The 13,352-nt window shown below is 36.4% G+C and overlaps 1 protein-coding gene across 2 annotated transcripts in view; it reads right to left on the minus strand.

Moving 5' to 3' along the window:
* Nucleotides 1-3,740: 3,740 nt before the first annotated feature.
* The window catches only part of col5a1 (procollagen, type V, alpha 1), a 77,069-nt gene continuing 67,457 nt past the window's right edge, over nucleotides 3,741-13,352 (minus strand). Inside the window, exons 62-66 of one of the 2 annotated variants that reach the window (XM_027152796.2) lie at nucleotides 13,029-13,290; nucleotides 12,525-12,637; nucleotides 11,014-11,082; nucleotides 9,143-9,376; nucleotides 3,741-5,985 (exon numbers count right to left, since the gene is read on the minus strand). In XM_027152796.2, coding sequence (XP_027008597.1) covers nucleotides 5,839-5,985; nucleotides 9,143-9,376; nucleotides 11,014-11,082; nucleotides 12,525-12,637; nucleotides 13,029-13,290 — 825 coding nt within the window. In that variant the 3' untranslated portion in view covers nucleotides 3,741-5,838. Of the gene's footprint in view, nucleotides 5,986-9,142; nucleotides 9,377-11,013; nucleotides 11,083-11,147; nucleotides 11,217-12,524; nucleotides 12,638-13,028; nucleotides 13,291-13,352 lie in introns of both variants that reach the window. The other variant, XM_027152795.2, reaches the window with a different exon arrangement.

Raw genomic sequence — 13,352 nt, forward strand, 5'->3', positions numbered from 1 at the left:
TAAGCCAAAAAATGTCTTATTGTGACGACACGCGGTGTGTATGTTCGGCCAAGAACGCGATCGCATCGATGTGCTTATTGTGAGTCCCGGGTATAGCGCCACCAAGAGACCCGAGAAATGTGTCAGTCACAAAGGTGGATTTTTTCACAGTTGCATGCAATGAACTTTTAAATACTCCTCCTAGAGGATTCATGAGATTGAATCTAATGTGAAATTGCAAACGGAGTTTTGATATCTCAAACACTGTTGCCATGGCATCGTGTCAAAGTTTACTTTTATTTCAGGCATATTTAAGGCTTTTGGCGTGCTTAGATTAACTTGAAATTTGACACATACATCACATTTGTCGGCTGTTAAGTGTGGACAAAAAGGTCAGACAAAGGTGTGTCTCTTAAGTGGCTCACTAGCGCCCCCGTTTGTCTAAAATGTGGGGTTTCATTTACCTACAGTCCCCAAATGGTTCAGTAACAACGTAAAATAGTCCACTGATATTTACCCACTTGATGCACTTGCCCACCATGCATTGTTTTCTGGGAGGCACCGTATAGTGATAAAAAACGTGCGAGGGCCCGCCATCGCTGCTTGCAGCTATATTCTACTTATTGTGATTAAAATGAAGGAAAATGTCATATAGCTAGCAAATAATAGCTCATGAAACAGTGCTAATTTTGTCCAACTATTGTTTAGTATTTTCTATATTAATGAATTACACTGTATTTGCTCATTTGAGCTGCCACTGCAGCATCTTAAGTTGCACTTACATTGCATCATGTGTCCTTCACTTGTCTGGGTGGACACACCACCTGATTTGCCTTATCTATTGCACATCTTTTGCAAGATAGTGACCCCAATAAGTCTCAAAACATGAACAATGGGAGTGACTGAATCTTGTCTACTTATGTATAGAGTCATTAGATGTATTTGAATATGAATACATTATTTAGATAGATTGAAAAGATAACACAAGTTGACAAGATGTTAACAAATGAGAATGAGACAAATTTTTCCATTTACTGTATAAAATCATCCTTTTACTTTTGAATAATGAAGTCTGGAAGTCTGGTCAACTGACTCGGCAGACTTCATCCACAACATGGCCACACACAACACGCAGAACATATTTCCCTGTTCATTGTCACCTTCCTAATGATCACACACCTGTTCACAATCACACAGTAACATTCATGCAACGCTATTTCATCAGTTACTATATAATTTTCATATGCTGCCTGTTTTACAATTTCATCAATCCACTTTATTTAAATTTCCAGTACTCTATTTTGCACAGCTAATTGCATTGTACTTATCGTATAGTAAGTAATTACTTGTTTTATTTTACCTATTTTATCTTACTCTAATTATTTTGTTTTATTGTATTTTGTTTTAATTTTTAAATAAAAAAAATAACATTTTAATGTCATACTGTATATGTCTGTTTACAAGACCAATAAAATGTTAATTTTGAACTCATCACTAGTTTAAAGTATATGTTCAGACTACACTTTGTTCCTGACTGTACCAAGACTGATCACCTGGTTTGTGCTGGTTTCTGACTTAGCCTAACATGTTGTATTTTATGCAGTTTCTTCATTATAATGCTACCTTACCTGCATCTCCATCCTCTCAGACTTTAATTATCTGTTCCTCATCATTATTTGTCATAAAATAGGACACATACCATGTCATTCTATTTTAAGTTGTAATAAAACTCATGTGATCTCTATCTATACTTGTGCAAAGCTGCTTTGAGACAATGTGAATTGTTAAATGTGCCATACAAATAAATTGAATTGTACGTATGTGGAACTTAATTGAAATTAACTGGTGAATTGAGGTCTCTTGGATCTTTAAGACTGTTTAAGACAGCTCTATAGAGCAAAGCTTTGACCAATTGGCTTTCAGATTCTATCTATGAAAACATCAGTGTATATATAGATGTTTTGTAAAATATTATTAAATAATTTGCCGTGTTTATAGAAAATCTTTTTCTCAGCGAAATCTATTTGGCCATTGAAATGTAAAAAAGTGCATTCTATAAACAATTAGCTGTAAATTCCCAGACAAAGAGCATAAATATAGAATATATTGTCTTATACAGTAGATGCAGATATTAAGAATGAGACTAGAAGACTATTTTAGATTTTTAGGGAGTAGCTACACATAGTTGTATAAAATTATAATTTATTATTTATTTTAAAAGTTAACAGATAATTCTAAAGAGGAATACATACTTTTTTCTTTTCTTTCTTACATCATGTGTAACTGCCAAAGAATGTAATAAGCCTTTCCCTAATAAATTAAAACATGAAAGAGAGAGGATGAGCCAAGGGAAGAATGGATATACACTCACCTTCTACTTTATTATGAACACTGGTTCACCTCCACTGATCGAGTCAGCCACTCATATGCAAGCAACATGCATAAAATCCTGCAGATACAAGTAAAGAGCTTAATATTGACATGAAACTGTGTGTGTGTGTGTGTGTGTGTGTGTATATATATATATATATATATATATATATATATATATATATATATATATATATATATATATATATATATAAAAAGCTATTTTAACACAGAAAGAAGTGGAAACACTGACAGTACAGAGCAAAATTTAGTACAGCACATGTCTGACCTTTTGAAAATGGCACAAATACAATATTAGAAGACATGAGAATGCTAATGACACAGCATTATCCTGTACACTACAATCTGAGTGCCTGCTTGACATGAGTATCTCTCTATCATGAGGACCATTTTCCTCTCCTGAATATAGATAGTATGCAGTTCATTCCCTTAAATAAATCCATGTTTTTTTATCTGAATTTTAATTCCAAATAATATACAATATTACATTAAATTGATATATAATTGACACATCTTCTAAAGTTTGCATTAGGTTGGGGTGGAAAATACTTGAGTAATTGTACTTTTTTCTAATACTTAAATTTTCTTGGAGTACTTGAGTGGTATAGAATTTTAATACTAATAAAAAATAAATTTCCTAGCAGAAAACACTATTTACTCCTTAGATTTATATTTAGCACTCATTGCAAATCTCAGATGTCCCTTCTTTTATCCTATTTTTTTTTATCCAATTATTAATTGAAAAGGCTTCTCCTGCAGTGTATTTGCATTTAAAAAAAATTTGGTCTATAGGAAAAGTGATCAAAAATGTAAAATTAAAAAATTTCTGTTATATTTAAAAGTAAAAACTTTCTGTCTTTAATACACCTTTTTTGGCTGGATACTTTGAATATCACTTTTATTTGAAGTAAGAGTTTACTGAAGTACAATTCCTTAGTATTTTTCCACCCCTGAATATGTTATAAATGGCTGGCAAGAGCAAGCTGTCATCAGTAACCAAAAAAGAAAGCAGAATTAAACTTCTGCTAGCTGTGCTAGCAATAAAATAATTTGTCAGTGATAAAAAGTTGGGGCCATGGTAACACTAATGGTATCAATTAACATTTATTATTTTTTTTAAATAATACAATAAATATACTACAAATGAACATCATCTTTGGTAGAGTTACAACATCCTGGCTTTGTCACCATTTTACAATTAAGGACATGCCTTTATTCATCTGAGCATTTGAAATGTATATCATAGCAATAAAGATGTGATTGGAAATCAATTTCAGATTAATATAACATTAAGAGAATGAAAAACTTTCAGCATTTTCATGCATACAGAAAAGCTTTAATGCTTCAAAAGACATACAAGGGTGCGTGGCCACAGTAAATTTGAATTTATTGACACAAAATTAACAATATATCTTCTATCCTCTCTTACACAGGTTTAACAGACAAGACAACACAAGACAAATATTACAAAAACCAAACAAACAGAATTCTTTTATTGGCAGCATGATGGCTTTTTTTAATTTACAAAAATGGTTATTTTCTAAAACATGATTTTTTTTTTATCTTTGTTGTGAATGAATTTTTTAAAAAGCAGTTCAAGTCATATTTCAAATTAATAGAATGCAAAGGTTTGTAGCAAAGTAGTTGGAATAGTGGTGTAAGATGTTGAGTGCATTGGGGACTAGTGGCAAAGGAATAAAGGGAAAACAGGGAAAAAGAAAACTGACTTTCTTTCTATACCAAAGCTATTAATAATTATAATAAATTGGTTATGTATCTACCCTACAGGTGCACGATCTTATATAAAGTGACTTTTTTGGTTGTATTTGATGAAGCCTAAAGCTGTGAGAATATCTTTGGCCTGAGAATCTGAGGACAGTAGATTAGTTGGTCCTCTGTATTTGGCTCTGGTAACAGAGGTCAAGTTCTTCCCTGTACAAAAACAAAAGAAACAACAAACCAAAAGAACAAACAAACAAACAAACAAACAAAAAAAACACAAATGAAGTCTTTATGGATTTCTGACTGCTTGCTGATTGCACTCATGTCCACTGTAAAGCTCCAGGTCCACAGATACTGTAAAACAATTACTACCTTTAAAAATTCTACTTTTTTTCACTACATTTTAAATTGATGGGAATAAATGTGCTATGGAAGACTATGCAAAAGTACATAAATAATCTCCAGGTAAAGCGCCACTTTACAGTTTGCATACTGCACGTTTAACAACAGTGTGTAGGGTGATGGCAAAAAAGACAAATTTGTTAGGTACAGGTACGAGGTCAATTTTTTATGAATGAATATGATGGATTGGCATGCATAAGAATATTTCACCACACAAGACACAGGACCCACTACCCAGAAAAATGTGATGAAAAAAATGAAGGATGCATCATCATTGGTGAATCATTTTAAAACAAATAAACAAAAAATGGAAAATATATATGTTTATAGCACCACAGGCAGAAGGAAATAGCACCTAGTTTACTGATAGTGTTTCCTCAATGCAACGGTCTTTCATTACATGTGCTTGTGATAGATCTTAAGCACAAGGTTTGATAGAAAAAGGATAAAGGATGGAATCATTCAGATGTCCTGTGATAGTAGCAATCCACAAGACCAAAATCAGTTGACTTCAAATTGCTATTATTGTTTGTTTTAACAATTATTTTCATTCAGTTGTGTGAAGATGTGTGTCACACCTGCAACAGGACATAATGATTTCTTCTTGGTGTTTCTGCTATTTTATTTCAGTTTTCTTTGCTATCCAATTTTCTCTAACAGGGATGATATTGTTGAAATGCAAATTTTTTATTTGCTGTAATCACCAGCATCTCTGCGGTCCTTCTCGCTCAATGGTTCACATGCATGTTTTGAAGCACAAAAAGAAATAAGAAAAAAAACAAAGAAATATACAGAAAGTACTTACAAACATACAAAAAATATTTATATATTTATATATAAGCACCATTCCAGGGAATGGGAAAACAAATATGCACAAAATAAAGTTCATTTAAGTACTGGGGAAAGTGAAACACTGAATAAATGCAAGAAGAAACCAGACAGAGCTAAAACCAGGTGGAGTGTGTGAGGAGGTTTTCCACCTGCAGGAAGTGCATCAAAGATGGAGGAATACTGTTGCTATCTCCTACACCGATACAGCATGGGTGGTAAAATGTGGTCAGAATGTGGCAATTAAAGCACAGGGTTAGCTACCTAGCATTCAGCTAATCCAGTTTCAAAACTTGCATGTGACAGCGACAGGTACACTGAGGTCAAAGAATGTGTTTTTTTTTTCCCATTCTTTATTTTTTTTAATGTCTTTTATCCTTTCTATGCTAAGTTGATGTTTTATTTTGGAAACACAAATCTTTAGAAAATATGTTGTCCTATTCCTTTCTTTGGCTTCTGAGAAAATGAAAGTTTGTATATTTTTTTTTTATTTTTTGGTGTGCTCAGTTTACAGTCTTAGCCAATAAAGCAGGCCGGGCCAACCTCAAAGCCAAACTTCTGCGTTGCTCCACCAAAATCATTGAACATGATGTCAACAAATGGTATCTGCTCGACTTTTGGTGTGTTGATCTCCAGGATAGTCTTTTCATAGCCCTTTTTTAACTGCAGAAAAGGAGAGTGGAGAGAAAGGGATAAAGAATTGGGACAAGAAAAATTATTTGGTCAAATGTTTGACAAGAATAGAATACAAGAATACAGCCCCCTCTAAAAGTCCTGTAGCTACAAGATCAAAAGACTATGTGATGGAAGATCAAAATTTCAGTGTCCAATACCTCATATTTACATCCAGATGTGTTCAGCACCTTAGAAAATGTTGCCTTTGGTGACAAACTACCCAATTTATTCGGATGATACATGAATTGAAACAGATAATATCTGAGGATGAGGACAACACTTAATATTTGTTGTCATATCTCTTTCTTGCAATAATTGCTTCAAACCAACATCCAGTGATACACTATCACCAAACCTTTGCATTATCTTTTGTGGTGCTTTTCGATGCTACATACTACAGCATCTTTCAGTTGTTTGTTTTGGTGGGTTTCTCTCTTCAGTCTCCTCAATAGGAGGAGAAATGCTGCTGTATTGAATTAAGGTCTGGTGATTGACTTGGGCAGTCTAAAAACTGCTTTGCTAAAGTGCTTTGTTGTCAGTGTTCTTTTTCATTGTCTTGCTGTATGTATGATTTCTCTCTCAATTAGCGGACAGAATGTTTCTGTAGATTTCTGAATTATATTATACTGTACATAGTTTTCTACTGGGCCAAGTACACAGACATAATTTGGGCCATACCAATTGAAATTCCCTCAGTGTCCATGTAAGAGAGCAGTAATTGCTGAAAGAAACAGGGTCCAAGCAGCTCAGAGTATAATGGCCTCTAGAAGTTAATTTGTATATTATATATCATAATTTTTAGCTAGTTGTAGGAAATATTTGAAATACAACCAAAAGCAATTTAAATTAAAAACCCTAATGTTCTGGATAGAACCCATTTCACATAAAGTGTGTACATTTCAGAAGGGCGTTAAATTTAACTAACTTACTTCATTCCTGCCCTGTGGAGATTTTTGGTGTTGTCACTGACTTGTTTTTTGGTTTTTCTTCTCACAAAGTTTCAGTCATCCACTGCTGTTGTTTCCCTTACCTGTCTCTTTACCTGTTGGCTATGCCCAGTGTTTGTGCAATGGTTTTGGATGATTGGATGACCTTTTCTCTTTTAAATAGTGTGCTATTTCTCTCATAGACAGCTCTCTGAGAAATTTAATTCTGATCTCTCATCTCATATTCATTTTCTGACCATGAACCCAAATATCTTCAGTATATACAACCCCAAATCAGAAAAAGTTGGGACAGTATGAAAAACAAATAAAAAAGAAAGTAGTGATTCCTAAATTTACTTTGACGTGTATTTCTTTGCAGACAATGTGAACAGCACATAATGTGTTCCTCATTATTTTTATTATTTTTTTTTATTTCAAAAGAGTTAGAACAGTAAAACATTTACCACTTTGTAATGTTGCCATGGGGGCACGGTGGCTTAGTGGTTAGCACATTCGCCTCACACCTCCAGGGTCGGGGTTCGATTCCCGCCTCCTTGTGTGTGTGTGTGTGTGTGTGTGTGTTTGTAGAGTTTGCATGTTTTCCCGTGCCTCAGGGGTTTCCTCCGGGTACTCCGGTTTCCTCCCCCGGTCCAAAGACATGCATGGTAGGTTGATTGGCATCTCTGGAAAATTGTCCGTAGTGTGTGAGTGAATGAGAGTGTGTGTCCACTCCATCCAGGGTGTATCCTGTCTTGATGCCCAATGACGCCTGAGATAGACACAGGCTCCCCATGACCCGAGAAGTTCGGATAAGCGGTAGAAAATGAATGAATGAATGAATGAATGAATAATGTTGCCATTCCTTAAAAGACGTTTAGAGACTGAAGACAGCAAGTGATGAAGTGTTTCAGGTATAATTTTGTCCCATTCTTGCTGCAATCAAGTCTTAAGGTGGGCAACAGTACGGGGTCTTCGTTGACGCATTTTGCGCTTCAAAATGCGCCACACATTCTCTATTGGAGACAGGTTGGGACTGCAGGCAGGCCAGTCAAGTACCTGTATCCTCTTCCTCTGCAGCCAGGACTTTGTAATGTGTGCAGAATGTGTTTTTGCATTATCTTGTTGAAATATGCATGGACGTCCCCGGAAAAGATGTCTTCTTGAAGGCAGCATAATGTGCTCCAAAATCTCTATGTACTTTTCAGCATTGATGGTGCCATCACAGAAGTACAAGTTACCTTTGCCAAGGGCACTGACACAACCCCATACCATGATCCTTTTCTTCTTTGGTCCGGAGCACATGGCATCCATTTCTCCCCAAAAATACTGATTCATCTGACCATAGTACACGTTTCCACTGTGTGATGATCCATCCCTGATGCCTTCGAGCCCAGAGAAGTCGAGGGCGCTTCTGGACACATATAAATAGGGCTTCCTTTTGGCACAGTACAGTTTTAACTGCCATTTGTGGATGTAACTACGTATTGTGGTACTCGACAAATGTTTGAATGGCGATTCTTGATGCAGTGCCGCCTGAGGGATCGGAGATCACCGTTGTTCTGCTTAGGCTTGCGCCCTTGTCCTTTATGCACTGAAATTGCTCCACATTCCTTGAAACTTTTAATTATGTTATACACTGTTGTAGGTGAAATAAGCAAATGTCTTCCTATCTTTCTTTGAGGAACATTGTTTTTAAACATTTCAATAATTTTCTCATGTATTTGTTGGCAAACTGGCGATCCTCGGCCCATCTTTGCTAATAAAGGACTAGACCTTTCTTGGATGCTGCTTTTGTACCAAATCATAATTACAATCACCTGTTGACATCACCTGTTTCAAATCAAATCATTATTTAACCAATTTACCTGATTACTAGCCCTAAATTTCTCCTGTCCCAACCTTTTTTTGGAATGTGTTACAGGTCTGAATGACAGGAAAGTATATTTACAAATGAAATTAAGCTGATCAGACACAACATAAAATATTTTGTGTTCACATTGTCTGCATTGAAATACAAGACAAAGTAAATTTAGAAATCACTACTTTCTTTTTTATTTGTGTTTTCCATACTGTCCCAACTTTTTCTGATTTGGGGTTGTAGCAAAAACCAAATAACTGGCTGACAAGTCATTCCAATACTTTCAGAAGGGAGTACACATAAAATGCTGCAACTGCCTTTTTGTTACTACTTAAGGATTAAGTGCAGCATTTTTGCTCACCGCACATCCATCGATGATGGCACTAATGTATGGATTGTTGTCATGGGACATCTCTTCATCATTGGAGCCCAGGAAGCGAATTGCCTTGTCGTGAGTGTTTAGATCCTGGTCATGCCAGGCCACAGACTGGTAGCAGTTATACGTGAGGTTCTGCCGTGCTGAGGCACTTAGCAAGCGAAGGAACGTCATTTGGACCACACCAATCGGATTGCTCTCAGCATCCATGTAAGAGAGCTGTAAGTAAGGAAGGAAACAGAGGGTCCATATAGCAGCTCAAGATATAATGCCCTCTAGAGGTTCATTTGAATATTATACATCACACCTTTAAATCAGGATTACTAGGATAATAACTAAATAATCTTAGCTAGGAATTCAACTATTTTGAAAAACTTCCAGAAGCAATGAGGATTAAAAATTTATTGAGGCTAAAACAACCTTAACCCTCATGTTCTGTAAAAAACCAAGTGTGTAAATTTAAAAAAGGGGTTAAAATTCATATTCATGTCCAATAAGCATTATTACTTCACACACAAAAAACATTTATTAAACATTAAAAAAACATGAATCAGGAAACAATCAATGAAGAAATTTCAGTGGAGAAGTCAAAATTGTGTATATACGGTTTTCTCATCAAATTAGGTAAAACACCAGTAAAACAATGTAAAGTAGGCTGTTAAAGTGAGTGAATATTTTCTGCTCTCTAATATGCAGTGAGAAACATTAATCATTAAAAACAAAGCACTGCAATGTTAAATAAAAGGCTATTTCTTGTCTCTCTGGTGTGATGTAACATTTGCATTTTAAAAAATATGCAAATGTTTGTTTTCTTCATACCAACCCATGTCAGATAGAACAGGCCTTTTCCTCCTTTTACGTCTTACACACATATGACCTTGACTGACAGCAAAGCACAAGAAATAAACATGCTATGCATGCATACATACACACTGTACTTACCTTTTTTTCTCATCAACCACTCATATAAGCTCTTCGCACACATGCAAGACGATATGAACTTGTATACTAACACACAAACACACAGACTGGACTCATAAGTATTTATGCACAGGTAAACTAGATAATTTTCATTTGTGGACAAATAGAACTGACTAAAGAAACATTACACTATCCAGTCAATGTCTCTCTGTGTGTGTATATTGTCCATGGATTTTTCTGCTATGTTTGGACTGCAAGCACATGAAAACATTACCTTGTCCAAAAAGATGTTCACAGCCACATATCATCAGTGACTGAACCCAGAAGCTATGCGAGAAGAAGTGACCATGAGCCTTAACGCCAAAATGCAATGGTCCAGAACACCCTGAAAATGAGTGTACTGTAAAATTATTTATCCAGTTTATAGACACTGAGGACGATGACAGAGCCATTCAGTCAAAATCATCTACAGACAAACCACAGATGAATTTAGGGGAGATCGTGATTTCCCCAAGATACTATGAGTATTTTCTTATTTTTAAATTAAGTAACAGCTTTTTGTGTCACTTCTTCCCTCATCACTCAGATTTGCCATAAGCCTGAGAACACTGTTGCTGTCAAAGTATAGAGAAGCTCAAGCAATACCATGCTCAAACATGACCCCATGAGCTCCATCTAGCAGAGCTAGAACCATGCAAATCCACAGGTTTCCAAGAGATGGAACCTCGGAACCATGGCACCTTAGAACCTAGGAACTTAGGACCTTCAGAACTTTGGCTCCTCAGAACATAAGAACTTCAGTACCATACAATTGTGGGAACCTCAGAACTCATGAACTGAGTAACCTCGGACCTTCAGAATCTCAAGACCTCGGAAAAGGAACCTCAGAACCAAAGTCCTCTCTCTTGCATCCCATCTTGGGCCTTTCTACTTACCATAGACCCCCGTTTGTAGCGACTATACCAAGTGCCTGGGCTGTCTTTGGGCCAGCGAGCCATTTTGCTCTGTAAAATAACAAGAGTGGTTCAGGAGGTGGAAGGAGGATAGAGGGTCACGGAGGTGCTCTTACCAGTTTACCACGTTTGAATTCACTGTACCAGGAGCCTGGAGTCTCCTTCACCCAGGAGGTTAGCCTAGTCTGAGACACCAGAGCAAGAGAAAGAATGGGAGTTTAAAAAACTGGAACATGACCAAGATAAACAGGGAAAAGAAGAAGAAGAAGAAGAAGAAGAAGAAGAGAAAAAGAAAGAAAAGAAGAAGAAGAACACAAGCATGAACAAGCAAAAAGTGTAACAGTAAGACAAGAGAGTGGGAGGAATAGGAGAAGCAGAAGAAAAAAATATTAATAGAACATGAAAAGAAAGACCCCCCCCCCCCCCAAAAAAAAAAGACCCCCGCAGTTTAAGGAATTATGAAAGAAAAATTTAAGAAAAATGTTTAAGAAAAATGGTTTGTAGAACTGCAACTAATAAAAAAACATAATAAAAATTATGCTAGTTAATGAGGTCATTTTAGAACATAAATCAGAACAAAGATCCTGAAACGAATAGTCCGCTGATTCCCTTGTTTGTCTCTCCTATCTAATAACACATGTAACCATGCTAACCAAGCTAACCAAGCACAAGTGTGTTGCGAACTAGAAAAGAGCAAAGATTTGGGCCCAGAGGAACAGGTTGGAAACCAATAACTCATGTTATAAAAATGTATTTGCATTTTTAAATAGTATAATAAGCTATGCCACATTTTGTGTTGCATATTTTTTACACAAAGGTTTGAAACTATGGCTAGATATCACCAACTCTCATTTCCTAATACTAACATTGTTCAGTGCATCAATATTCATGATATTTCAATTCGTAAATGATCATCAGCAGTCAAAACAGAGCTCCAGTGTGTCTATAATTTATCTTCTAATATTTAATAATATCTAATAATTTTCAACTATTTTAATTAATAATTATGATGATTGTCTTCTGCATGTTTAAAATAACAAGGAACCAGAGTACCTGGAGGAAACCCCAGAGGCACGGTGAGAACATGCAAACTCCACACACATAAGTCGGAGGCAGGAATCGAACCCCCAACCCTGGAGGTGTGAGGTCGAAAGTGCTAACCACTAAGCCACCGTGCCCCTCTTCCTGAATATTAGATCCCAGTAAAGACCTTTCTCATATTGACTGGGAAAGGAGTGGCTTAACCAGTGCTTCACAAAATGTGGCTTATTTTGGATCAGATTTTCCACATGTATGTGACCACATCTACTACTAGAAATAATGGTATTTATGTTCTGGACCACCTGCAGCACAGCAGTGAATACATAATGGTAGTGTGCAGCAGCCCTATTTCCACTTGCAGGTTTGTTTGTGTTAAGTGTTATCTAGTTATCAAAGTTGTTACCACAGATTTTATCCATGGCCCTGCAGGAATTGTTCATGTGAATACTCACCCCTTCACTCTTTTTATCTGGGAAGATACAGCTCTCTCCACCAGCTGTGAAGTTGCAGTAAACCTTGAAAGAATCTCGTGAGCAGCCCTGGTTTGGATCAATCCAGTACTCGCCTTTAAAAAGGAAATAAAACAAAGCAAACAGGAGCAGGAGATCGAACAGATGAAACACCCACTAGGCATAACATAACGTAAATTTTTGTGATTTGTATATTGTAGTTTACATTTACATTTATTTAGGAAATATTCTAGATAAAAAAATTAAACAATACACTTTTGTAATGGGGAGAGTACAACCATCGTCTATTTTGAAACTAAATAATTATTTCACCCATCATACACCCTTCTCTCCACTTCTAGCTATAGACAATCACCCGAGAGGTACTTATAATGTTTAGGAGATCATTTCAAATCCAAAGCATTCAATATTGGGTTAGCAATAATTCAAAATTTAAATCAAATGGGATGTTAAATACTGTGTGTGTATGTGTGTATGCCCACTCACCGTCAGGGAAGTCAGGGTGGCAGAGTTGCAGGTCTTTGCAGGTGCGTGCTGGGTTGCCCTTCGTGCCCAGTGGGTGCTTCATCTGTTCGATCTCCTGCTTGAGGGAATTGAGCGAGCCAAATATTTCCTCCATACCATCGTCATAATCCTTGTAGTTGGCATCAGATGCATCATCCACCAATTGGCTAGCATCAATGCTCCTCCGTGCTCTCTTTGGGCTTGAATGGATGGGCAGGGGGTGGATGACATCACCTGGAGGACCCTTCAAGTGTGCATTGGGAGGCAGCAGTATTAGTGATCAAGCCTTTCACAATTACAAACCCT

Source organism: Tachysurus fulvidraco, chromosome 21, assembly GCF_022655615.1.
Source record: "Tachysurus fulvidraco isolate hzauxx_2018 chromosome 21, HZAU_PFXX_2.0, whole genome shotgun sequence".
Taxonomy (NCBI): domain Eukaryota; kingdom Metazoa; phylum Chordata; class Actinopteri; order Siluriformes; family Bagridae; genus Tachysurus; species Tachysurus fulvidraco.